The sequence below is a fragment of the Ascidia mentula genome, chromosome 7 (genome assembly GCF_947561715.1).
Source record: "Ascidia mentula chromosome 7, kaAscMent1.1, whole genome shotgun sequence".
Classification (NCBI taxonomy): domain Eukaryota; kingdom Metazoa; phylum Chordata; class Ascidiacea; order Phlebobranchia; family Ascidiidae; genus Ascidia; species Ascidia mentula.
The window spans coordinates 8,277,859-8,304,507 of NC_138572.1; the positions used below are offsets into that span (position 1 = coordinate 8,277,859).

Sequence of the window (26,649 nt, forward strand, 5' to 3'; positions counted from 1 at the left end):
GAAAACATGCATTCAACATTGGGAAATTAACACTTTCAACAAGATTTGTAAACATGATGTTTGATTTCGTATGTTGCACGTTATCTATGTTTACAGTCTACGCAGAGAAATGACTGTGGTACATGAAGTAAATTATTAATTTGGTAAAAGGGAGAGCGATACCAATAAAGTTGTGGAATGCAATTAGGAATATGATAGCTTTGTGACCAAAACAAGCGAAACAACATACAATGATTGTGGCTGCCCAAAACCGCAACACCATGTACATAACGGACATTTCAATAGTAAAACTAATTTCGATTCATTACATAAAGATGATGCTAGCGGCATTTGTGGAATTCTGTCATAAAACAAACAAAAATATTTGTACAGAAAAACGATTTTTTTTTGAAATTTAAAGTAAATTTAGAACACACTTTTTCAACTTTTATGTGTAATTGTTGGACACAAAGGTGTTTCCATTTTGCCAAGAAATCCATTGGATTCATGCTGTAGTGAATTCCAAAACAGACACACTGTTATGTCCATAGTGTTCCTCCATTACATTTGAAGGTAAATCATACTCGACAAAAGTTTTCAGTTGCTCAAAAATAGGGTGATTTTTTAAAAAACCTCTTCCAGGATCTCCAAGAAATATTTTCACTTTTGGTAAAAGTTCTGAAATGGATCTTAGCCACTGAAAGACTAAATCAACCATGTCTTCATCGTAAAACATGTCTCCAAGCAAAACGACATCAAACTTTTTCTCCATTCCAACATCCAACAATCTCATAAGTTCTTGTCTTTGTAAAGTTAAAAAGTTTGTTGATGATAGATCCCAACTATCAGTGGATATGTGCTGAAGATTTGTGGAATAAACTGCAGTGTTGAATATGTTTAAAGCAATGTTCATTTTCACAGCCTGTAATGCATTGGGGTCTATATCATTTGCAACCACTTTGTTTGCACCTTGGTAAAGACAGGCAATTGATGATGCTCCACAACCACAACCAACATCCAACACATTCTGTAAAAAAAAACATTTTATAGTTTTTAAATAATACATGGAGATACCTAAGCAGATCATATACGGTATTTAGCAACAAATTGTATAACTGTAACAAAATTCAAGCAAATACCTTATTCTTAAATAATGATTTGTTTTCTAGTATAAATTTGGTAATGCCTTGACCACCAGGCCAATAAAATGCCCAAAAAGGATCTGGAAACGGACACTTGTCTGGGGGCTCATGCCACAGAGAACATCTTGGAGTAATCAAATGTAGCTTTATCTCCGGAGTGAGATGATTTTCCGAAATTTCAGTAATTGAGGTGATCCATCGTTGAAGGCTGCCTTCGGATCGAAGAATTTGAAAGACAAAATTACATAGTTTCATTGCAAAACAATGCTATGCTGTCAATTGCAGGATGCATTTTGGGGGAATCACCAACTGTAAAACTATGCAAAAAAATATGACCACAGAATAAATGATGTTATATTTATTATTATTTGACGCAGAATGGCATCTACACCCATTACAAATATTTCTTTTTGCTGAAAATCGTAGGTATCTTTAGTATCTACCCATTGTGCCCATTGTTGCTTTGACAAACAACTATATCAATAAATATTTTTATTTTTGATTCCCTAATTCACCTTATTTCCTGAATTTTTATTACAATTAAACTCTGAAAATAAATTAATGTGTAGAAAATTAAACTATAAATTTAAGGATTTCGTTTATTATGCATGATTGGAAATTTTGCTGCGCTGTTCATTCAAGTGGAACTCAAACGCCGATTTCTGTGAAGATTGATGCAAAAAATGTAATTGTTTCACCAAAGAGACATTCAGTTACGACTTTAAATGCAACACTACGTGTATTTTTAGGGTTTAGGTAGAATAAAAACAAAATGAATGACGAAATAGTTTATTCTCTTGTGTTGCTGTTTACTATTTTAATTGGTTTTCCGTTGCGGGCCCTGCCGTCGTACATTTGGAAACAAGTGAGTCAGATAAGCATGAACATTTGGTCCGTCTATTTGCAAGCATTAACACATATTTTCATTGCATTTCAGACTGCCACAGGGGCAATTGGATTCGCTTTGGTTGTGGGAGTTTGCAAGAGTAATGCATTGTATTCTGTAGTAACCGTCTTGGGTAATTTGCTTATCATTAAGTTGACCAGCAAGTAAGTTGCATTTACAAACAGACTTCCACATATATTTGTAACTTGGCAAAGCTAATATGTTATTTTTTTCAGGCACACGTCTATAATATCATTTACTTGGTGTTTTTTGTTCCTTTTTTTCTTTCGATCTGCAACGTCATTTTCTTTGCCTAAGCCATCCGCATTTGCCAATGCTGTTCAACTCATACTAACCCTTAAGGTAATGAAGTTTTTTTTGTTTTGGTGACCTTTGTTTTGGCTTTAGGAAAGAAAACCTATTTTTGTGACCTCAAGTATGTTGGCATTATCACTTGATTTTATACTTTTGGTTCCACACATATGCAAAAGTTGTATTTTAGCATAGTTGATTCTATTTTTTCTCATAAAATCTGTTAAACAAAAAAGTGTTCTGGGTACTTTTAAAACTAATTAGTGTGTCGTCTTTAAAGTTGGTCAGTGTTGCGATTGAAATTCATGACTACCGAGCGAAGAAAGCATTGGCAAAGAAAACAGAAGATGATGTAAACCCCAAAACAAAGTTCCAACTGGACCTAACATCTGAACCATCTGCTTTTGAGATCGTTTGCTTCTCCTATTGCTATGCTGGCTTATTCACAGGTAACACAACATCCGAGAACTCAATGTATATAAATCAAACACATTTTTGTGTGAAATAAAATACTGTTTCATGAATCAAATCAAATCATGTTTATTTTGCGAAAAAAGCAACTACGCAAAGAACAATATACAAGGAAATGAAATGGCATGGGCACCGATAAAACCATAAAGGTTATCAAGTCAGGCGCCCATGAATGTATAAGTTGAATAATTTTGCTTGAGATATCATATAAACCATGGATGTTATTAATAGTAACAAAGAGGTTAAGGTGCTTACCATTGGGTGTATGCTCATAACACTGTTTATGTTATCATGTGCTTGCTTGCAGGCCCTGTCTTCAAATTCCGCACATACCAAGATTACTTACTGATGCCACAGGATGTGATACAAAACATGCCATGGAAAAAGGAAATTATATCTCGTGCCAAGCAAATCGCACTTTTTGCACCACTTTACCTGATCGCTGCCTTCTTTTTTCCGTTGGATTATCCAAGGGCTGATGAATTTTATGGAGAACCACTGTGGTTCAGGTTTGGAATATGTTGATTTTAATAGTTGTTTATCTCTAGTTGGTTGTAGTTTGGAGTCTACTAGACTGTAGGAGTTATTTACTGACCAAAAGAATTTCATCTACAAACTAGACAAGTATTTGTTTATATTAAGCTGCAGACAGTGAACACTGTTTTGGCCAATAATCATTTTTTTATATCTATTTATTCAGGCACAGAAGGTGCCCAGTGAGCAAAAAAAAGAACATAGGGAAGATAGCACATACAGGAAAGATTACAATATATATACAAAATACAAGATAGACAGCATGAAGAAAATAATTACATTAAAAGGTGTACTATGGGGAAAGAAAGCGCAAAGAAATGATAGAAAATTATTTTACAGTGAAATAAAGCGGAACGGTGTCGCATAAATGAAATAAAAAATTGTGTTGCAGGATTTCCCTTGTAATCATTATTGAATCTCTTGCTTCTACATATCTACTTTTTTTAAATGAAACCTTATCTGCAGAACGTGTAATTCTAAACTTTGTTTGTCTTTGCTGCTCAATGAAACCTCTGAAACACAATACAGTGTTGCAAAATTATCAATGTGTTGATTTTTTTTGCAGAGTTTTTTACATGATTCCTGTCTTTTTTATTGGTCGAATGCGATTTTATACGGCCTGGCTCCTTTCCGAATGCACCTGTGTAACACTGACTCTGGGTGCTTATCCTAAGTACCTTGCTTCCAGGGCTGGTAACGGGCCCACAATTGACCCCGAGTCAAAAAGGTCTGTCACTTTTTTATTTCAGTGTTCGTATATTCCAGCAATGGGTTGGAATAATTTTTGTGGTAAAATGAGTAACAATTGAGAAAATACAGCAAAATAACAAATTTGTGACTAAAGAACTAAAACAAGTACACATATACATTATATTTTGGCCCCATTACTTTGAAAAATATAAACATACTTGCAGCAAAGACACAGATGAAAAGATTGAATACGACTTTGAGACAATTCACAATATCGACCCGTACGCATGTGATATTACCCCTACCGTTCGACAGGGAATGAGAAATTGGAACATGTCCGTTCAATGGTGGCTTGCTAACTATGTACATAGAAGGTGGCCCAAAAGTTTGCAACAATTCAAGTAAGCATTAAGTTCATGATTGTATATACCTAATTCATATTTTTTACAAGCACGTTGTAGTGGTATAGAAATCTTAAAGAGGAATTTTCCATGTTTTATGTACATTTATTTGGACTTCAGGTTGGTTAGTGGTATAGTGAGTATGTTTTTCGCAAATAGATTTGTCTGACAAATGACAACAGAGTCTAAATAAAAAAGCCAAAGCTAGAATGCTGTTCATCATAATGCTGGTAGACGTTTCGAACTAGTACTTTTCAGTACTGATGATGAACACTGTATGAGTTCGAAACGTCTACCAGCATTATGATGAACAGCATTCTAGCTTTGGCTTTTTTATTTAGACTATTTAACTCCAGATACTTTGCACCCAAATGACAACAGATATGTTACATTTCCATGTATATATATATCTTAAATATGTATGGAAAACCTATTCCAGATTTTTTGTGGTTCTGTGAGCTTCAGTAGCATTTAGTATATATATATCATAGTGTTAGCAGTGTTTAATCAGTCAACCTTTATCAAAACAAAAATCAGTTCTTCAATCATGTTTTGTTGAAAATTGTCAAAAGAATGTAAACTTTGCTGCTTCCCAAATCAAAACAGGAACTGTTATTGGAGCATTGTATGATCGTCAACATTGGTTAACAGCCAAACCTATAAGTTACTTCACTTTGCGCGGTGTAGTGATGGCACGTAATATTTGTCATCGCCGGCGACTGCTAAAATAACGATTTGATGTGACAAACGATTTGCTGTCAAACAGAAAAACAACACATGTGTAGCAACAAAGTGATAAGCTTTTCCTGTAAGCGTTAAATGTGTAAAAAAATTTGGAATGGACTCTGTGACAGCCTTGTTCTTTTCCCTACCGCTTTTATGTAGTTTTTTCGGCCCGAATGCTTTAATTTTATCCAATTACGTACCACTTACAATTTGTATGTTGTATTTAGGCTTAGTTTATTTTCATACCTTTGATCAGTAAATTCCAGTTTAAAATAGTGAATCTGCTGGAATAGTTTCGAAAACTAATACATTACCCTTATCGTGACATTCCGTACACAACCATACAGGTTTGTGCTATTCGTGTACACGAATATTTTCCAAAATATGACAAAACCTGTTTTTCAGCAGTATGTTGAGCAAATACTACCCGCCGTGTTACTCTTGCAAAGGCGACTTCTGGCAAAATAAACGCATCAAATTAAATTCCTTTTTTTACAGAGTAGCCGCAGTGATGGCGGTTAGTGCGTATTGGCATGGACTGCACACTGGTTACTATGGCGCCTTCATCTCTATGATATTTGTTATGATGGCCGAAGACTTCATGAGAACCGTTGTCAAGCCACGTCTTCCAACATTTTTGCATTCAGCCTTCGACTGGTAGGTGGACACTCTCAGGTCGTACATGACGATGTTAAACAAATTTATATCAGCGTGCTATAGTGGCAAAGGATAGACATTTGGCGAAGTACCTAATAATAAAAAAATAATTCGCTTCATGAAATAATATTGAAATATAACGTGTGCTTTATCCACTCTTTTCCAATATTTTGCCAAACATTTTTCTGCGAATACTTTGGAAGTAAGAGTAAATGCACGGTCCTTTAACTTTTTTAAAAAACAGTACATACGGAATTCCACATTGCACAATACATCTGTGTAGTGGAAATATTACTTTTAATCACAAGTACGCATATATGCATTTATATTGTACTTTGTTGCAGGGTAAACTGGTTCGCGAAGATGCGTTGTTTTGAATACATGTACATGGCCTTCATTCTTCTGACTTGGAACGACACATACAAGTAAGTTGACGACTTTACGGCAAAAAACTTCTTCACGGCTAAGTATTCGACTGACAGTTTTGACAATGTTAATTACGTTGATCATTCTTTAAAACCTCAGGTAGTTCTCCTTTTTTTAAAATCTCCACTCGTTTTTAGATAAAATAACGGTACTTGGGCCTCGCAGTAGATGCCAAAAACATGTTAAAACGCCCAATTTGAAAACCTTGAATTTTTGCAAAAAATCGCGGTTTGTGACATAATACCTTGCAAATAATCGTACAAATATAAAAACCTGCATTTTCCCTAAATGATCTTCTAGCCAATTTTGGTCATCTCTTAATCTATATATACAGATATTGGAAGTCGGTGTACTTCTGGATGCACATCAGCTCATTCGGTTTGATCGGCATGTGTATGTTAATTAAATCAGTAAGCCGACCACCCAGAAAATCGACGACGGAAGGAAAAGTGGACAAAAAAGAATAACCTTTTGTATCGGATGACCACAACATTAACTATACGGTCTACAAAGCCTGTAATCAAGGCATGATTGTAAATTTTTACTGGGCCAATGTAACAAAAATACCGGCGAAATTGTATTATTGGATATTGCCTATACTTTAATATATGCCTGGTTTGCCTTTGTCTGTATAGTGTACATTGTGCAATTCTTAGTAAAAATAAATTACCCATCTGTAACTGCACAAAATTCTGCACATTATTACTCCTGTTCTTTAAAATTTTCCCCTTTTTGATTTGGACCATTTATGAGCAATATACGGAGTTAAACACATATCTTAACCCAGAATTCCTAAAAATGATTCCGGAAAAATGGTAAAAGCATTTCCAGATTTTTGTTACTGCTGAATGAACAGAACACACTGATTTATCTGATTTATTTCTTGTGTCGGTTCAATGAAAATTATCGCAAAGTTGCCACACATGTTTTCCATTTTACCACCTTTTTAATTGCCCGTGCTGTGTCCTCATACAACTTTTACTACAATTTGTATCATATATATGAGCCATTAAGTTAAATTAAAACACTGCTTGTTTACTATGTAACTTTTCAACCGTGTTCAGTGATCAGTAGACCAATTGTAATCGATCCAAACTACATTTTTTTAATATGGCCCGAAATTGATTGTCTTTTATCGTTTTAAAATAGTGCTTTGAAAAAAAGTGTGGTTTTAAATTGGGGGGTTTTCCATTATCACTGCAAGAAAATATTCAAAATCTTTGGCTTTCCGGCAATGTTATGTATTGTTTTTAAACGGTTTCTTTTACAATTTGCTAAATATAATTTTGCGTAATGTACCACTTTTATTGCAGCTTCACGAAAGTTTTCGGTGTGTGTGTTTCCCAAATTTCTGTGTACTGCTTTCTTGTTTTTACATCTTTCAGTAATTTGCGAAAAAATTGCCCAGAATTCTGTTTTCTATGCTATTGGATGCATTGTGTTTGTCTAAATTTCCACCAGAAAAAGGGTAAATCCGCTTTTTTTTACAGGCGTTAGATACAACAGTAGGCTCTATGACGTAACAATATGTATTCGGTAAAGCAGTGTGGAGTCAAACTAAAGCCTCCATCGCTGGTGGTGACTTATGTGGAAAATCCGTCAAGCAAAATGCGCTGCCGCACCATGCCCGTCAGAAACTTCAAGGAGAGCTCAAGTACCTGCTGTTTTATATTCGATTTCATGTCAGTTTCGCACCAACAGCACCTTGAAATGGTTTATTTCAGTGTTTCTCAACTGCCAAAAAGCATTGGCGGACTTATTCCTTGCAAAATGTTATGACATAGTACACAAAAAATTTGATCTTTTTTGGTTATAAATTCGCTTCCAAATGCGACAAGGTTTTGTTTGTATTTTCGCGTGCAAATTTTTAGATTTTTTTAGTGCTTTTTCGTGTGTTATGCAGAATCGCCCCACTGCAAAGGTTGTTGCTTCACCATCTCAGCATATGGGCTCCGGCCTTAGCTGTGGTGTCATCATAACCGAGTTACCTAAATGAGCTTTTTTGTCTTTCCAGATGTTTCCCGTTTCGCCGAAGACATGAAGACGAACCAACGTCATCGGACTCTGTTAACTGACGTGTCGCAAATACACATCGAAAAGATGCTCCACATTATACAAGGACACATGAAAGGTTGCTTACTCTGTTTTAAACTGTATATATATTAAAAAAATGCAGTGGTAATCGTATATCAACCTTTGCCTCCTTTTGGCGTTAAAAATCTGTATGTATTGTCCTAAACAGTGTCTGTTGACAGCAAATCTAATGGTACCTACTACTGTTGTGAGCAAAATGGAGTCATACTAGCCTATATTTCTAGTTGTAATACCGTGCTTATTTCTACGATTTGTGCTTATTTTGCGGTTACTTAGATTTAGAAAATTGTAGGAATATGTTTTTCACAAGAAATATTCTTATTTTGGACATGAGTGCTTAGTTTTCACATCTAAAAGTCATGGTTATAGTTCATATATCGTAGAATGTATACATAGATATTGCACAAAGCACAAATTTACACTATAATATTCAGGTAAAAGCTTGAGCGAAGCAGTAGAGTATGCTAAAGAACAAGTCACCGTTGATCCAAACAAGGACCTCAATAAGTTGGATGAGAACGAGGTTTAATTACGGGATGTTGTTGTTACGTCACTGCATGCTTACAATTCTATGCAAAAAAGTGCTTTTGATACTGTAGGTTGGAAAGGCGAAACGCATCATGGACGAAACATTCGAGAGTAATCGCATTAAACCTCATGACGAGGAGTTTCAATACGACGTACAGGTAAAGTGATTAAAGCCATTTGACAAGACCTGTATCCAGTATATAAGTCCGAAGTTTCACTTTTTTATCAAAGCAAAATGCATTTCACCTATTCCAGCAATTCCGAAAGTGTCTCATAACAAAATATTTGCATACGCTAGTATTGGCTATTTACTTAAAGCTTGCTTAATGTTTTTGACGCCTACTAGCGTCAGCTTAAATATCAATGCAGTGTTCTTTGGACAAAAAAGTGTGTTTTCAAAAAAAAGTTCAAGCAGGGTAAAAATTTACTCTTTTTGATTCACGTGGGTCAATTGCGCTCAGGTCGACTTTGACGAAGTTGAACCCGTGGAAGCTTCGGGTTGGGATTCAGAATCTGACAACGATGAATTTTGATGATCTTGCATTCTTATAAATAACACAAAGTTTCTTTGAAGATAGGACGACGTCGGCCAAATTGAAAAATTACTTTGACCTCGTTTTATTTCAATAACATATAGGTTTTACTTCGCGGGTGCGATTTTATTGAAACTTCTGCCAAAAACCACTGTTTACCGAAAGCGCTTTTACGTAAGTTTTCTTGCAATAAAAATATTTTTCTACATTTTCTCTAAAACGCATAGTGTTTTAATATGTCTAAAAATGTAAAGTATAGGCCTACAATAGTTCGTTCTTCATTTCATGTTGAAAATTTTATAGAGGTTTACACAGTAGTGTTGGAATTTAGTTGGTTCTTGCCTTACATACGGGATTCGCCATCTGTCCTGACTTAAACAAATGAAATCTTTAAGAAATTGACAGCCAGTCTACGGTAGACTATATATATATATAAAATCAGTTATAAAAAGTTGATTGCATTTCAAAGCCTAAAGAAAAAAAAACTATGTATATCAAACGAAACGGTAAAAGCAAAAAGTCATAACCGTTTGCTTAGCACGAAACACAAATTGAAGTCTGAAACGCTACAATTGCACACTACGACCATCATTGGGCCAACGAACGCGTTCTTGCATTAACACGAAAACTTTGTTACGTCATAATCACTCTTCGTTCTTGTTCTTAAATTCAAGCCACGCCCTTTCAAGTTTGTCGTTTGTTGGCTCGTCTTTTGGCCAGCCTTTGTGCTGACACATAGTTTCACCATCTGGAATCTTTGCAAGTTGCAAGTCACCGATGCGTTCTCTCAGTATTCCTGCAAGGTGGTAAACCCGGGTAAGTGATGGTTGCAAGGTTGGCAGTTCGATTACCAAGTATTGTCTCTTGAATTTAGATGCCATTACACATTTTTTTTTAAATTGCATTCTGCGTTCTACCACTGTGGATTTATATGAAGACATATTTGCGTGCTGTTTTAATACAGCCCTAGAAGTAGTAAATACTTGTGCATTTTTAGCCAGTAGTTGCTAAAATAACATCTCCGATTCGACTGCTGGTTACAGCAAAAAAATTTTTATTTATCTGTTTTCCCGCCATTTAATTTGTGAAGGAAAGTAATTCTTATGTCACAGTGTGTCTTAGGCACTGACACTGAGCCACTTTTTTTAGTTGGAATTGGTAGTTTATGTTTAAGGTGCTCTAGCTGGACGAGTTTATTGAAATTTTCAGAGACTTTCGTTACGATTGCTGATTAGTTAAAACATCAGTGAAGTGTAGTAAGTTAAGTACTGTAACATACGTCACAGAAAGCAGTGCTTGTATTGCGTAATGTTTCGCGTGTGTAACATACGTTACAGAAACCAGTGCTTGTATTGCGTAATGTTTTGCGCGCAGCTTTGCACATGTACTGCATAATCCCACAATGTGACCCAAATGATTGAGCCATCGAATATTCTCGAGTGAAGTGATTCATTCAACATCCTGTTTACCACATAAAATGTTCTCCTATGCTTATGTCACATCACACCTATGTTCTTGTATTATATTACTTCAAGCGCCTCATGATATCACGTGACATTATTGACCAATCAGCTCTCATAATGGAGAGCGTAAAAAAGCCCAGGTTAGACCGGTAAATTCATTCTAATTCTATTTCATTCTAATTCATTCTATTTGATTCTATTTGCTGGCATCCTAACAACGTTGTATTGAAAGTTGTAATGTACCGTCGTAATGAAGAAGATAACAGAAATGAATACAATTTTTCGGGAAGAGATCTTGGTTCTGGGTGCTTTACAGAACGGGGCAGAAGCAGGTTTAACCATCAAAGAGACTCAATAACCGCTCAGGCCATCGAGACACCGTTAAATATCTCAGAGACCCTTAGAGTTATTTACAGTACAGTAATTTACTTTCGTTTGAATATTATTTATAGTAAAACGTAGCCGGTTTTTGTGCTAATTGTAAAATGTATACTAATGTTTGTTTTTGACATACTGTGCATAAAGGCATACAGTCGCGTCATTTTAATGTGACAGTTGCACGTTGCCAGGTCGTTTAGGTTTAAAGAATCAAATCACAGTTGCAATATTGACCAAACCGAAAAGTTTAAAAAACATGTTTCTTTTCCACAAAAAACTGGTATGTGTATTACCAGTTGTCTGCGGTTGCTTTAATGACCCACTTGTTTTTTGGATGCATGATGTTTCCAAATATTCAAATTCAGTCAAATAATCTCAAGTTTGCAACACCAAGTTAGCCATAATCTTATTTGAACACTATGTTCAAACCTGTAAAAGTAACATCCTCCAAATGTATGAGAAAAGTGTCCAGTGACATGTAATAAAGGTCATTTACGACGTCCTGTGACATCACAAAGCACCAGCCCACACAGGAAAGGGGGTATCTGCGAAAGAGAAAATGGAATCTCCGAACTACTTGCCCATTTAAACACGGGTTGGTGTAATCCCTACTTACTGGCTTCTTGGGTAATCAGATTTACTCATTGTCCATTTGCCCTCACGCCGAACTTTTGGTTTGAAAACCTTCCCGCAATGCAAAATTCTACAATGAACAACAAATTGATTACAAGAGGTTGACATGACGCGCAGTTCTTATTGTTGTATTCACGGAAGATTGGTTATACTTATACATTCAACTTCCAATCAGATTTTTTAGGTAAGTAATAATTTTTTTTGTTGTTTTATTTGTGTGTGTTTGGAAAAGTTTAAAAATAATTACAAACCTGTTGTTCTCTTGTTCCACCAAGTGGCCGACCACCCCACTGACATCAGCAAACACATCGTCGTCGACGTGCATGACGTAACGGGCGTTTGGACAAAAATACGTCACCCACTTTAGTTGACCTGCGCGCGAAAATTAAAACTACTAATTGGTGTCAGTGCTGACGGATAATTAACTTACCTTGTGTTTTTATTGTCAGGTTTTTGTAAGTCTCTGCAAAATTCTCCATAACGACATCGCCGTAATTCACATACTCGTCCTTCACTTTTGACCGGTGGAGATATTTGTGATCATTTCCTAAACACGGAAAAATGAATTAACAAACAACTGAAGTCAGGGGAGTGGCCGTTAGTGTGAGTTACATCAGACACTACACTCATGGCAATTACATCGATCATTATGGTAATATTTTTGTTTTGTCAGACTTGAAACAAACTAAAAATGATGGTTTCAGGGTACTATATCTGACAAGATTACTTAAGCGACATAGACTTATAGCCACCGCTTATTTCATAATTAGCTTAATTTACAATATTTTAGGTTTTGTAAAGCAGGACATAGGCTATATTGGATTAAATCGCGGCACGATACGGTAGGCTATATTTTCGCATGCACATACGGTGATACTTAGGTGCTTACCTAGAAAAAACACGTATTTCACATTTTTATTGTGTGGTTTATTAACTGAAGCCCACGTTCTTCTGATTAAATCGCGCCTTTCAAATTCCCACACGGCGCTCGCTATCGCCACCAACAGGAAAACTTCGCTTGAATCACTTTCCGCTTGGTGGTGTGGCGAGGGAATACAAATTTGATGCGGGTTGAAAATCCAACTGAGGGAGGAACAAAACCTTTTTTGAAGAAACTTTTCTGAATTGTTGAGTTTTACGCGAAAAACTTCTTACAGAGCCTTACTGATATTTTTTTATCTTTGTTTTCTGTTATGCCTACACCCATTGCCTGTGATATTAGAAGTAAACTCAGAACCGAATTTTAAACTGACTTTTATAGGAAAGTAAAATTAAACCCGTCATATAATTAATTTTTTTCTTCCAAGCTTTCAGTATTATGGACACTGAACACATGAAAAATTGCCATTCTGTTTTATGTGTGATTGAACTACGCCAGCCATAAGTGACTTGATTTCTTGTCATTCAAAAACAAACCATAAAACTCACTCGAAGTGGTGCTTCGATACGCCTGGCTTGCGTTGATAAAACCGGACCGGCAGAACCGAGCCTTTTTTCTGTTTGTTGGCGTACTCTCTTCGCTGCGGTAAAGGGAAAACCCCTTCTGACGTGAGGTGCTTGTTGGCAAAAAAGTCGCTGCTTTCGACTGTAGACGATCTGCAAAGAAACGGTGTATTTGTTTTCAAACGTTAATAGCTATGTGAAGCAAAACCATTTTAACCTATAATGTACTGATCTTCTGGCATAAAATAGACGTGCTGTATACCTGATGATGTCTCGCTGAATGGCAGACGAAACGTCGTAAAAATACAGAACGAATGCCAGAAGAGCAGTACAGTTTAAATTGCAATATGCCTGGCTGCAACAGGAGTTTTATATTTTAACTTATATAACCTGCTGAAAGTTTAGAGAAACATTTGGGCTATACGCTCTATTTTTTAAGAGAAAAACCAGATGATAAAAGGGCAAAAGTTAAATCTCGACTTTCCTGACACAATGTACCTTGAACAGAGAAATAAGCAACGAACTGTTTGCCTAAGTCCTCTTATGTAAACCCTGATTGATTGTGGAATTGAGTAATATATCCTTCAATCCACCGTCAATGGTTGCTCAGTACACCGCAAGGTTACTTGGACCAGAAACTTCTCCACAGAGAAGCGCTCGTGTTTAGGCTTGAATGCTCAAGTAACTTCACTAACTGTCTCCTTTCCTTGCTTTGAACGAAATATAAAACCCCATCGCACTTGAGAAACCAGTTAGCTTAATATTTCCCTTCAATTTTGTACCTCGTTTTGTCATTATGTAGACAGTATATAGGCCACCTACTAAAAATATCATAAAAACTGCCTGGTTATTTGGTCCAATTCACAAGTACCAGTGATATCGCTTCGGCTATGTGTAGCACATTTATATAAACGCACCAACCGCAACTGAACACCGACTTACCGTGAACTTTTTGACAAAGCAAGCTGGTATACGAGAACGTAAATTGTCCCTACGCAAGCAAACAGCAAACCCACAACTTTAATCCGGAAACTTGACCGTAGAATTCTGTAGACAGACTTTTTGCAGAGTGACAACATCTTTTAGAAGACCCAACTTGCTAACTTTAAACAGACAGACGACTCAGGATTATCAATAATAATTTGTGCAAATCCGTTACCGAGTCTCTGTTAGACGTAGAGACTACAGGCGATTCAAAGAAATCAAACTCTCACTTGCTAAGATAGTGCTGAAAGTAACGCGCTTTTCCTTGCGGAGACAGCATCGCTTTTTAGGTAACGCTGCTGGTTCTCTTGTGATAGCTCGCAAGCTATAAACTGCTTCACGCTTTGGTAAGCATCGTCATACCGCCCGAGGCTAAAGTGGCAATCCACGGCGAATTCTATTGTAGCGGATTATCAGGTGCCGCAAGAAGCACCAAAGAGATTGGAAAGTTTCTCCGGAACTACCTTAGGTTCTATCTGCAGCACTTTTATGGTCTTAAAATACACTTCTCATTTCTACATTCATTTTAAAGTGACCCGAATATGCCACGTATAAAATGTCTGGAAAAAAGATTATAATGGTGGCGATGTATGTCAGAGGTCTGCAACCCACGGCTCCAAAGCCGAATGCGACTCTTTCATCCGTCACAGGCGGCAAGCTCATTAAAGAATAAAACAATAATGGAAATAAATACTTAGTATTTACATTTTCCGATGTGCTGGCTGTACTTTTTTTGTTTGCGTCAAATATTCACAATAATCTCTATCAATGCTAAGTCAGTGTTTCTATGGATGAAGGTTTTTGGTGGAAAAATGCGCTGTCGAACTCCTGTGCCATGAAAAATATTTGTACGTAACAAGGTTATGCATGGGTAAGCACATGCATGGAAAGTCGGTTTAGCATCTCTCCAGAGGGCTCTTCATACCACCTATATAAGGCATACTATTTTTTGGAAAGCTTTTATGAAAGCTTATACTGTGTACCTGTGTCTTCTATTGAGCATATAGCTATAGAAATCCCACTTCATTCGTTACAAGCTCCAGCAAACGATTTTAACAAAACAAGTGAATCTCATCCGAAACACGACTTTGGGATTTGAATGTGAGGGTGGCCGCGATAAAATACGTCACCAGCGACGAGCGTGCTAACCGTAAACACTTTCAAATGCTGTTTACACGCTCAGATGGCTTTGTCATTTACTTTTATGTCTTTCGCTTTCCAATTGCTCCACCTATCATTCTTTTCTAAACGCTTGCCACGTCAACTGCCACACGTAACAAGCGAAACGTTGTTGAGCTTGTTTTGTGTCCCGCCAAACGGCACATGTTAAGAATAAAGTTGTATATAATTCAGAAGACTGAGATAGTTCACAATCAAAGGAAGTCAGAATTTACCAGTATCAATTAGCACTGAAAAAGGTTGATCGTTGCAGCGCCTTATGTTCAAATCAGTTCTAAATCGCTCTTTGTTTGCCAAAGCTTGTCGACCACTGTGCTGTTTTCTTGAATGCGAATATTTAGCAGTTAGCTAGCCCAGTCTGAGACCTATTTAGTGAGTAGGTATCAAAAAAGATAACAGATTAGTTTAGCACCCCAAGGCATTTTTATGATTGCATTCGAATTAATTCGTATTTGATGACTTGGTTTATGAAGATAAGGACACTGTTGTAACTATTTAGCACATTAAGCCAGTAATGATATGTGGCACTTGACACAAATTTGAATGTTAAATACCGAAATTGCATTGTTTTAAAAGAGATGTCCCATGAGCTGTAACCATAAAAAAGTTAATGAGGTTAAAGTTCGTTCTGTGGAACCATAGAATACTGTTTTAGTATTCTATGGTGGAACTTAATAGATCGTCATCGTATTACTCTTGATGTAAATAATCCTGGTGAGTTGTGCCATTTTTGCCGGAGACAGTTGACAAATAACTTTTTACAGGAAGTCGACCCAGTGCGCAGAATATTGGGCCAACCTTTCACGTTATATCAGCACGCGCAGTTGATGTAAACTGTTTATATTAGTTGCAATGAACTGGACGGTAGTTAGAGCAGCTATATCACATTATAAACTCTTATATTATGTTATTATTATCGTCTGGTTTACCCACAACGGCAGATGAAAGGTTAGTTTGGATTTTGTGCAGTAAGTCGCATTAGTTTCTTGTTACTTGACATTTCGTTTTTGATTTTGCTGAAACAGATTAATTTTTGAAAAAAAAAACTCTATAGGCTAACCTCCATATGCTATCTCAATATCAGTTTACCAGCACTGTACGTGGCAAGACATTAAAAAACAATTAGTTGAAGTTAATTTTTATGTAAAGACCACTTGCGTACTTTTGCAATCACAGATAGATGCAGTAATGCTTTAGTTACAGTTTGATAACAAATAGTTGTTCTGTTCTCCAAACAAGTTTGATTAATAGCACTACGACAGTGCAGCGCCCAAGACGCGAAACAGGAAACTATTCAGTAAGTTTACACCAATGCCTATGGAACCCCCTGGTGGATACAGTGGAAACACCACAAAGCTGTACAAGCGAAGATGGTTTTTTCTTCTACTTTTGACAATGCTACAAACCCTGAACGGAGCTTCGTTCGCCATGTTTGGACAAATCAGCGCTTTTTTCGTCGAATACTTCAACGTTTCCTACACTCAGGCTGACTGGATGACACTGTCTGCTGACGTAGCGCCGATAGTCACCACCTTGCCTCTAACTTACTTGGCCTTTCGCAGAGTTCTCGGTTTTCGTATGATATCTATTGCCTGTGCGGCAGCCAGCGCATTCGGTTTCGCTTGCTTTGCGATTTCTATGATCAGCAGATCTTTTTTTGCCATTAGTGTTGTAGGTCAAACATTAGCTGGCCTATCCCTTCAACTTGTTCTGACCACTCCGTCTATATTTGCTGCTCTGTGGTTTCCAGAAAATGAAGTGGGTACTGCGATTGGCGTCAATGGTCTGGGTCTTTATGCAGGAAACACAATTGGCGTAATTGTTCCCTCATATCTTTTAAAAAGCGGACTTTACAATGGAACTGCATCTCAGAGGTGGAAATGGTTGAAAGAAGACAGAACGACTTTGCTGTATGTATACATAGGATGCTTTGTTGTGGCGTTCATAATTACGGCTCTGATCTGTGTGTTTGTGACTGACACACCGCCAAAACCGCCTACTCTTGCTCAGAAGGACAAACTAGACGATAGAGAAGTAAGTGAAGGGAATAAATCAATGACTACGTTTTGGTCGCAAACAAAAGCAGTGTTGTGCAACCGGACGTTCTTAAGCGCGTCCGTAATTTTCGGAGTAAATTTTCAAACCTCTACAATGGAGTTTACAATGATGGCTGAAATTGTCCAGGAGTACTCATCAAAAAGGCATTTACATCTTCGTCCGTCTATCGTGGGCGCGTGGACAATGACCTACTTCTCTATAGGAAATATCATTGGCACAATTGTGGCTGGGAAGCTTGTGGACAAGTTTAAGAGATACGATCGTCTCTCCATTATAGGATTATTTTTCGTATTTCTGTCATCCATAACTGTCGCTGTAGGCCTGGTAAGCGCGTACCAACTTTTCTATGTCGGAAACTTCTGCCAGGGTTTCTTCATTCAAATCGCGTTGGTAACTGTTTACGATATGACGACACAACAGTTGTATCCGATTGACGAGACTGTGGTGAGTTTATGGATGATTGGTGTCGTATCGCCGATGGGAATATTTTATGGCGAAATCGGTCGGGTGCTCTTCGACGGATTTGGTGGGGTGGGGGTGCTTGCGTTTCAGTGTGCAAGCATGCTGAGTGGATTCGCGCTTTCATTTCTACTCACGCCAGTTTACGGGAGACTGGACGTCACCGAAAGCTGTGAAGAAATCGAAGAAGCTCGTGGCCCGGATGAGGGAGATCCCCTTTTAAACAACTTTGAAAAGAAGTAACAGCAAAACTGCTTGGTTGTAATGTTTAAGTTCACTATTTTTATTTTATGCAAAAAGATTTTCTGTTATCTTGACGTGTGGTCTATATGCACGTTTGCCAGGCACAAGACGTGTACACATTTGTATTTTCAATAGGATTTTTTCGTGTTTATTTTACGTAACTTTGTGCAAAGGATTTTATCCAATGTATTCATAAAATCAACTTCTAAGCTTCGAGCAGTGACCAACATCTTTTCAACTTTTGCACAAACAACACAATTTATTCAACGTTACAAGCATAGGTCGAAATTTTTCTTGGTTTAATTGCGCAAATCCTAACAGTTTAGTTAGGAGTAACTATTCAACATAATAATTAATTTTCATGCCAAGCTTCCAGGAAAGAAGATGTATTTTTTGCTGCCGGGAACTTGTTTAACATGGATTCTCTTTTTTGCCGAAATTAAACATTAAATTTCCAAACAGGCAGTAATTATTTTTGGACGTCGTTGCATCGTACTTTTTATGTAGAAAGCCACTAGTTGTCGCACAAGTAAACATAAACGAATCAATGCAATGTGACCACTTTATAAACGACGCTGCCGTTCGGAATAAATGTTGCATGGTGTCAGAAGTGCGATACAGCGCATGAACATTCCGTTTCAAGCGCAAATACTGCATCCAGAAATATTCAATTTTAGAATCTTAACAGCTGGCACATCTGGGTGCGAAGATTTGAGCAACAGACAATTCTTTGAGTTGCAGAACAAAAGTTCAAAATTTTCGCCGTGGGAATGCCTCGAGAAAAGAGTTTTCCATTGTTTTTCGTTCAATACATCAGGATCAACTATACATCTGACATCTGATAAATAACTTAAAACTACAGGAAGTCGTCCCTGAGCGCAGGATGTTCGACATTTTCCATATTTTACGCCAACATGTTCAGTGTAAACAGTTTAACTCATAACGGCAGTTTTGAGCAGTTGTATCACGTTATAAGGCAACAATATGTTGAGTACTTACTGTTAAGTGTAGCCTTGGCAATACATTTTAATGCGCAAAACTGGTCTTATGCATACTTTTGCAATGATATAAGTGCTTACATATACCAAAGGGAATCTTTCAGAAAGTTTACCATTGTGTTTATTAAATGGTATGTTGCTTCCTTCCAAGCTTAGTACTTCATACTGATAAATTAAAATAATTTTCTGTCTGTATGGAAACCTATAGCAGAAATGGTGGAAACATCACAAAAATATACAAACGTCGATGGTTTTTTCTTCTACTTTTAGTCATGCTGCAAGCACTTAACGGGACTTCTCTTGCAATGATTGGCCAAATTAGCGATTTCTTTGTGAAATACTTCAACGTTACGCACACAGAAGTAGATTGGATAACTCTTTCAGGTTGCTTAAGTCCGATAGTTTCAACCTTGCCTCTGACTTACTTGGCTTTTCGCAGAGTTTTTGGTTTTCGTATGATTTCTATTGCCTGTGCGGCAGCCAGTGCATTCGGTTTCGCGTGCTTTACGATTTCTATGGTCAGCAGATCGTATTTTGCCATCAGTCTTCTCGGTCAAACTGTGGCTGGCCTTTCACTACAACTTGTTCTCACCACTCCGTCTATATTCGCTGCTCTGTGGTTTCCAGAAAATGAAGTGGGCACTGCCATTAGTATTAACAGTCTTGGACATCATGTGGGAACAGTTTTAGCAGTGATGGTTCCCGTCAATGTTTTAAAGTGCACAACTAATAATGGAACTGCTGTTGAGCAGAGAGAATGGTTAAAAGAAGACAGAACAACATTACAGTGGATATACCTTAGTTTCTTTGTTGTTGCTGCAATAATATTGATTGTGATCTGTATATTTGTGACTGACACACCTCCAAAACCCCCTACTCTTGCTCAGAAGGAAAAGTTGGACAATAATGCCGCAAATTTACACGATATCTCTCTGTTTGCGTTTTGGTCTCAAACAAAAGGTGTTCTGTGTAATCGTACGTTTCTAAACGCCTCTGTAATTTTCGGCACAGTTTTTCAAACTTCCTATGTTCAGTTTACAATGATGGCTGAAATTGTCCGGGAGAACTCGGCAAAAAGGCTTTTGCATCTTCGACCGTCTATCGTGGGCGCATGGACCATTTTCTACTACGCAGTAGGAAATATCGTTGGCACAATTTTGGCTGGGAAGCTTGTGGACAAGTTTAAGAGATACGATCGTCTCTCTATTATAGGATCATTTTTCGTATTCCTATCATCCATAACTGTCGCTGTAGGCCTGGTAAGCGCGTACCAACTTTTCTACGTCGGAAACGTTTTTCAGGGTTTCTTCATTCAAATAGTGATGGTAACTGTTTACGATATGACGACACAACAGTTGTATCCGATTGACGAGACTGTGGTGAGTTTATGGATGATTGGTGTCGTATCGCCGATGGGAATATTTTACGGAGAAATAGGTCGGGTGCTGTTCGACGGCTTTGGTGGGGTGGGGGTGCTTGCGTTTCAGTGTGCAAGCATGCTGAGTGGATTCGCGCTTTCATTTCTACTCACGCCAGTTTACGGGAGACTGGACGTCACCGAAAGCTGTGAAGAAATCGAAGAAGCTCGTGGCCCGGATGAGGGAGATCCCCTTTTAAACAACTTTGAAAAGAAGTAACAGCAAAACTGCTTGGTTGTGATGTTTAAGTTCACTATTTTTATTTTATGCAAAAAGATTTTCTGTTATCTTGACGTGTGGTCTATATGCACGTTTGCCAGGCACAAGACGTGTACACATTTGTATTTTCAATAGGATTTTTTCGTGTTTATTTTACGTAACTTTGTGCAAAGGATTTTATCCAATGTATTCATAAAATCAACTTCTAAGCTTCGAGCAGTGACCAACATCTTTTCAACTTTTGCACAAACAACACAATTTATTCAACGTTACAAGCATAGGTCGAAATTTTTCTTGGTTTAATTGCGCAAATCCTAACAGTTTAGTTAGGAGTAACTATTCAACATAATAATTAATTTTCATGCCAAGCTTCCAGGAAAGAAGATGTATTTTTTGCTGCCGGGAACTTGTTTAACATGGATTCTCTTTTTTGCCGAAATTAAACAATAAATTTCCAAACAGGCAGTAATTATTTTTGGACGTCGTTGCATCGTACTTTTTATGTAGAAAGCCACTAGTTGTCGCACAAGTAAACATAAACGAATCAATGCAATGTGACCACTTTATAAACGACGCTGCCGTTCGGAATAAATGTTGCATGGTGTCAGAAGTGCGATACAGCGCATGAACATTCCGTTTCAAGCGCAAATACTGCATCCAGAAATATTCAATTTTAGAATCTTAACAGCTGGCACATCTGGGTGCGAAGATTTGAGCAACAGACAATTCTTTGAGTTGCAGAACAAAAGTTCAAAATTTTCGCCGTGGGAATGCCTCGAGAAAAGAGTTTTCCATTGTTTTTCGTTCAATACATCAGGATCAACTATACATCTGACATCTGATAAATAACTTAAAACTACAGGAAGTCGTCCCTGAGCGCAGGATGTTCGACATTTTCCATATTTTACGCCAACATGTTCAGTGTAAACAGTTTAACTCATAACGGCAGTTTTGAGCAGTTTTATCACGTTATAAGGCAACAATATGTTGAGTACTTACTGTTAAGTGTAGCCTTGGCAATACATTTTAATGCGCAAAACTGGTCTTATGCATACTTTTGCAATGATATAAGTGCTTACATATACCAAAGGGAATCTTTCAGAAAGTTTACCATTGTGTTTATTAAATGGTATGTTGCTTCCTTCCAAGCTTAGTACTTCATACTGATAAATTAAAATAATTTTCTGTCTGTATGGAAACCTATAGCAGAAATGGTGGAAACATCACAAAAATATACAAACGTCGATGGTTTTTTCTTCTACTTTTAGTCATGCTGCAAGCACTTAACGGGACTTCTCTTGCAATGATTGGCCAAATTAGCGATTTCTTTGTGAAATACTTCAACGTTACGCACACAGAAGTAGATTGGATAACTCTTTCAGGTTGCTTAAGTCCGATAGTTTCAACCTTGCCTCTGACTTACTTGGCTTTTCGCAGAGTTTTTGGTTTTCGTATGATTTCTATTGCCTGTGCGGCAGCCAGTGCATTCGGTTTCGCGTGCTTTACGATTTCTATGGTCAGCAGATCGTATTTTGCCATCAGTCTTCTCGGTCAAACTGTGGCTGGCCTTTCACTACAACTTGTTCTCACCACTCCGTCTATATTCGCTGCTCTGTGGTTTCCAGAAAATGAAGTGGGCACTGCCATTAGTATTAACAGTCTTGGACATCATGTGGGAACAGTTTTAGCAGTGATGGTTCCCGTCAATGTTTTAAAGTGCACAACTAATAATGGAACTGCTGTTGAGCAGAGAGAATGGTTAAAAGAAGACAGAACAACATTACAGTGGATATACCTTAGTTTCTTTGTTGTTGCTGCAATAATATTGATTGTGATCTGTATATTTGTGACTGACACACCTCCAAAACCCCCTACTCTTGCTCAGAAGGAAAAGTTGGACAATAATGCCGCAAATTTACACGATATCTCTCTGTTTGCGTTTTGGTCTCAAACAAAAGGTGTTCTGTGTAATCGTACGTTTCTAAACGCCTCTGTAATTTTCGGCACAGTTTTTCAAACTTCCTATGTTCAGTTTACAATGATGGCTGAAATTGTCCGGGAGAACTCGGCAAAAAGGCTTTTGCATCTTCGACCGTCTATCGTGGGCGCATGGACCATTTTCTACTACGCAGTAGGAAATATCGTTGGCACAATTTTGGCTGGGAAGCTTGTGGACAAGTTTAAGAGATACGATCGTCTCTCTATTATAGGATCATTTTTCGTATTCCTATCATCCATAACTGTCGCTGTAGGCCTGGTAAGCGCGTACCAACTTTTCTACGTCGGAAACGTTTTTCAGGGTTTCTTCATTCAAATAGTGATGGTAACTGTTTACGATATGACGACACAACAGTTGTATCCGATTGACGAGACTGTGGTGAGTTTATGGATGATTGGTGTCGTATCGCCGATGGGAATATTTTACGGAGAAATAGGTCGGGTGCTGTTCGACGGCTTTGGTGGGGTGGGGGTGCTTGCGTTTCAGTGTGCAAGCATGCTGAGTGGATTCGCGCTTTCATTTCTACTCACGCCAGTTTACGGGAGACTGGACGTCACCGAAAGCTGTGAAGAAAACGAAGAAGCTCGTGGCCCGGATGAAGGAGATCCCCTTTTAAACATCTTTGAAAAGAAGTAACAGCAAAACTGCTGGTTGTGATGTTTAAGCTCACTATTTGTTTGATTGTTAAAGATTTTCTGTTATCTTGACGTGTGGTCTATATGCACATTTTCCAGACACAAGACGTGCACACATTTGTATTTTCGATAGGATTTTTTTCGTGTTTATTTTACGCAACTTTGTGGATAGGATTGTATCCAAAGTATTCATAAAATCAACTTCTAAGCTTCGAGCATTGGCAAACATTTTTTTTAACTTTTGCACTGAACAACACAATTTATTCAACGTTTCAAGAATTAATCGAAAATTTTCTTGGAATAATTGCACAGAACCTAGTAGTTAAGTTGGCTGTAAGTACTTAATCTCATAATTAATTCTGCTACTAAGCTTTCAGCAAAGAAGATGTGTTTTTTGCTGGCGCGAAAATGTTTTAGATTGGTTCCCCTCAATACCGAAATCAAGCAATAAATTTGCAAACAGACAGTAATTACTTTTGCATTGCGCCTAAAAATTTGGTCGTCGTTGTATTGCACTTTTTATGCAGAAAGCCACTAGGTGTCGCACACGTTATTATAAACGAATCAGTGCAATATGGCTCTTTTAAACTACGCTGCCTTTTCGAATAAATGTTGCATGTTGTCAGAGGTGCGATACCACGCCTGAACATGTCGTTTCCAGCGCAAATATTACGTCCAGAAACATTCAATTGTAAGAATCCTAACAGTTGAACATCTGGGTGCGAGGATTTAAGCAACAGACAATTGTTGGGGTTGAACAAGAAAAGTTCAAAATTGTCGCGACAGAAATGCCTCGAGAAAAGAACTTTCCATGGTAATATATTTAATTGTCCCACGTTCAATACATAAAGATCAACTATACACCTGACATCTGATAAATAACTTTGAACAACAGGAGGTCGTCCCTGAGCGCGGGATGTTCAGCATTTCCTAAATTTCACGTCAACATGTCTAATGCAAACAGTTACATTCAATAAAAACAAATGGTTTTGTGCAGCTTAACTCATAACGGCAGTTTAGTGCAGCGGGATCACGTTATAAGGCCACAATAGGTTAAGTACTTATTGTAAAGTGTAGTCTGCAACTTGGTCAATACGATTCTTTGGCAATATCTTTTAATTTGCAACACTGGTCTCATGCATATATTTGCAATGACAAGAGGGCTTACATTTACTAAATAGAATCTTTCAGAAAGTTTACCTTTGTGATAATTAAATGATATGTTGCTTCCTCCCAAGCTTAGTACTTCATACTAATAGACGGAAGTAGTTTGCTGTCTGCATGGAAACCGATAGCAGACACAGTGGAAACATCACAAAAATATACAAACGTCGTTGGTTTTTTCTTCTACTTTTAGTTATGCTGCAAGCACTTAACGGGACTTCTTATGCAATGACTGGCCAAATTAGTTATTTCTTTGTGAAATACTTTAACGTTACGCACACAGAAGTAGATTGGATCACTCTTTCTGGCTGCTTAACTCCGATAGTTTCAACCTTGCCTCTGACTTACTTGGCTTTTCGCAGAGTTCTCGGTTTTCGTACGATTTCTATTGCCTGTGCGTCGGCCAGTGCATTCGGTTTCGCGTGCTTTACGATTTCTATGGTCAGTAGATCGTATTTTGCGATCAGTCTTCTTGGTCAAACTGTGGCTGGCCTTTCACTCCAACTTGTGCTCACCACTCCGTCTATATTCGCTGCTCTGTGGTTTCCAGAAAATGAAGTGGGCACTGCCATTAGTATTAACAGTCTGGGGCTTTATGTGGGAACACTTTTAGGAGTGATCGTTCCAATGAAGGTTTTAAAGTCCACGACTAATAATGGAACTGCTGTTGAACAGGCGGAATGGTTAAAAGCAGACAGAACAACATTACAGTTGATATACCTTGGTTTCTTTGTTGTTGCTGCAATAATACTGATTCTGATCTGTATATTTGTGACTGACACACCTCCAAAACCGCCTACTCTTGCTCAGAAGGAGAAGTCAAAGGAAAATGCTGCAACTTTACAAAATGTCTCTCTGTTTGCGTTTTGGTCTCAAACAAAAGGTGTTCTCTGTAATCGTACGTTTCTTAGCGCCTCCTTAATTTTCGGCGCACTTTTTCAAACTGCTAATGTAGAATTCACAATGATGGCTGAAATTGTCCGGGAGAACTCGGCAAAACGGGATTTGCATCTTCGACCGTCTATCGTGGGCGCGTGGACCATCTTCTACTTCTCTATAGGAAATATCGTCGGCACAATTGGGGCTGGGAAGCTTGTGGACAAGTTTAAGAGATACGATCGTCTCTCCATTATAGGATCATTTTTCGTATTCCTATCATCTATAACTGTCGCTGTAGGCCTGGTAAGCGCGTACCAACTTTTCTATGTCGGAAACTTCTGCCAGGGTTTCTTTATTCAAATCGCGTTGGTAACTGTTTACGATATGACGACACAACAGTTGTATCCGATTGACGAGACTGTGGTGAGTTTATGGATGATTGGTGTCGTATCGCCGATGGGAATGCTTTACGGCGAAATCGGTCGGGTGCTCTTCGACGGCTTTAGTGGGGTGGGGGTACTTGCATTTCAGTGTGCAAGTATGCTGAGTGCATTTGCTCTATCGTTTCTACTCGCACCAGTTTACGGGAGACTGGACGTCACCGAAAGCTGTGAAGGAAACGAAGAAGTTCGCGGTTCGCATGAGGGAGATTCCCTTCTATGAGACAACAAAAAGAAATAACATTCGAACTACTAAACATGATGTTGAGGTTCAGAATTTAGTTATCTCATTCCTATATAATATTTCCTTGCTGTGTAACTGTGTGTGTGCACTGTCCAGTCCGTTATTGATGCACACATTTTTTTTCTCAGAAGATTTGAAGACTTTTTTTACTGATTGACAGTTATACCTTGTACAAAAGTTTCAACCGTTCATGCAAAAACGAAGTAGAAAATTATTTGGTTGTTTTTCATAAAAGTTTGTGTAGTGATGATGGTTCCTAATAGTAGGCGTATATTCTACGAAAGGGAGATATTGTGTAGGAGAAAGAATTTAGGATTTTATACGAAAGCTTGTGGTAAACATTTTCGAATCCTAACGCAAAAGATAATTATATTCAAGTTACCTCAAGTAACAAATATTTGTTAGACTACATTTTTGTCCGGCTGTTGAGCTGA

The 26,649-nt window shown here is 37.8% G+C and overlaps 8 protein-coding genes across 8 annotated transcripts; 6 read left to right on the forward strand and 2 right to left on the reverse strand.

Moving 5' to 3' along the window:
• Positions 1 to 26: 26 nt before the first annotated feature.
• LOC145908787 (electron transfer flavoprotein beta subunit lysine methyltransferase homolog) lies at positions 27 to 1,376 on the reverse strand. The gene is made up of 2 exons (XM_082996117.1): positions 1,119 to 1,376; positions 27 to 1,006 (listed from the first exon to the last, which is right to left on the reverse strand). Exons 1-2 carry the CDS (start codon positions 1,374 to 1,376, stop codon positions 485 to 487), a joined length of 780 nt encoding a protein of 259 aa, XP_082852243.1. The 3' UTR covers positions 27 to 484.
• A 492-nt stretch (positions 1,377 to 1,868) lies between these two features.
• On the forward strand, positions 1,869 to 6,700 carry LOC145909240 (membrane-bound acylglycerophosphatidylinositol O-acyltransferase mboat7-like). The gene is made up of 10 exons (XM_082996572.1): positions 1,869 to 1,986; positions 2,059 to 2,171; positions 2,244 to 2,370; positions 2,600 to 2,768; positions 3,098 to 3,299; positions 3,890 to 4,051; positions 4,239 to 4,415; positions 5,640 to 5,798; positions 6,143 to 6,223; positions 6,559 to 6,700. Exons 1-10 carry the CDS (start codon positions 1,894 to 1,896, stop codon positions 6,689 to 6,691), a joined length of 1,416 nt encoding a protein of 471 aa, XP_082852698.1. The 5' UTR covers positions 1,869 to 1,893; the 3' UTR covers positions 6,692 to 6,700.
• A 986-nt stretch (positions 6,701 to 7,686) lies between these two features.
• LOC145909242 (centrosomal protein of 19 kDa-like) lies at positions 7,687 to 9,587 on the forward strand. Its single transcript, XM_082996575.1, has 5 exons — positions 7,687 to 7,878; positions 8,239 to 8,355; positions 8,753 to 8,841; positions 8,918 to 9,004; positions 9,308 to 9,587. The coding sequence occupies exons 1-5, from the start codon at positions 7,752 to 7,754 to the stop codon at positions 9,377 to 9,379; spliced, it is 492 nt and encodes a 163-aa protein (XP_082852701.1). The 5' UTR covers positions 7,687 to 7,751; the 3' UTR covers positions 9,380 to 9,587.
• A 137-nt stretch (positions 9,588 to 9,724) lies between these two features.
• On the reverse strand, positions 9,725 to 14,565 carry LOC145909241 (beta-1,3-galactosyltransferase 5-like). Its single transcript, XM_082996573.1, has 8 exons — positions 14,239 to 14,565; positions 13,282 to 13,449; positions 12,743 to 12,936; positions 12,284 to 12,400; positions 12,105 to 12,225; positions 11,837 to 11,923; positions 11,650 to 11,765; positions 9,725 to 10,175 (listed from the first exon to the last, which is right to left on the reverse strand). The coding sequence occupies exons 1-8, from the start codon at positions 14,373 to 14,375 to the stop codon at positions 10,024 to 10,026; spliced, it is 1,092 nt and encodes a 363-aa protein (XP_082852699.1). The 5' UTR covers positions 14,376 to 14,565; the 3' UTR covers positions 9,725 to 10,023.
• Positions 14,566 to 16,770: 2,205 nt separating this feature from the next.
• On the forward strand, positions 16,771 to 18,219 carry LOC145909469 (choline/ethanolamine transporter flvcr2a-like). Its single transcript, XM_082996860.1, has one exon. The coding sequence runs from the start codon at positions 16,771 to 16,773 to the stop codon at positions 18,217 to 18,219; it is 1,449 nt and encodes a 482-aa protein (XP_082852986.1).
• A 1,270-nt stretch (positions 18,220 to 19,489) lies between these two features.
• LOC145909471 (choline/ethanolamine transporter flvcr2a-like) lies at positions 19,490 to 20,854 on the forward strand. The gene has a single exon (XM_082996861.1). It carries the CDS (start codon positions 19,490 to 19,492, stop codon positions 20,852 to 20,854), a length of 1,365 nt encoding a protein of 454 aa, XP_082852987.1.
• A 1,270-nt stretch (positions 20,855 to 22,124) lies between these two features.
• Positions 22,125 to 23,489, forward strand: LOC145909472 (choline/ethanolamine transporter flvcr2a-like). Its single transcript, XM_082996862.1, has one exon. The coding sequence runs from the start codon at positions 22,125 to 22,127 to the stop codon at positions 23,487 to 23,489; it is 1,365 nt and encodes a 454-aa protein (XP_082852988.1).
• A 1,601-nt stretch (positions 23,490 to 25,090) lies between these two features.
• LOC145909473 (putative MFS-type transporter C09D4.1) lies at positions 25,091 to 26,194 on the forward strand. The gene has a single exon (XM_082996863.1). It carries the CDS (start codon positions 25,091 to 25,093, stop codon positions 26,192 to 26,194), a length of 1,104 nt encoding a protein of 367 aa, XP_082852989.1.
• Positions 26,195 to 26,649: the final 455 nt, after the last annotated feature.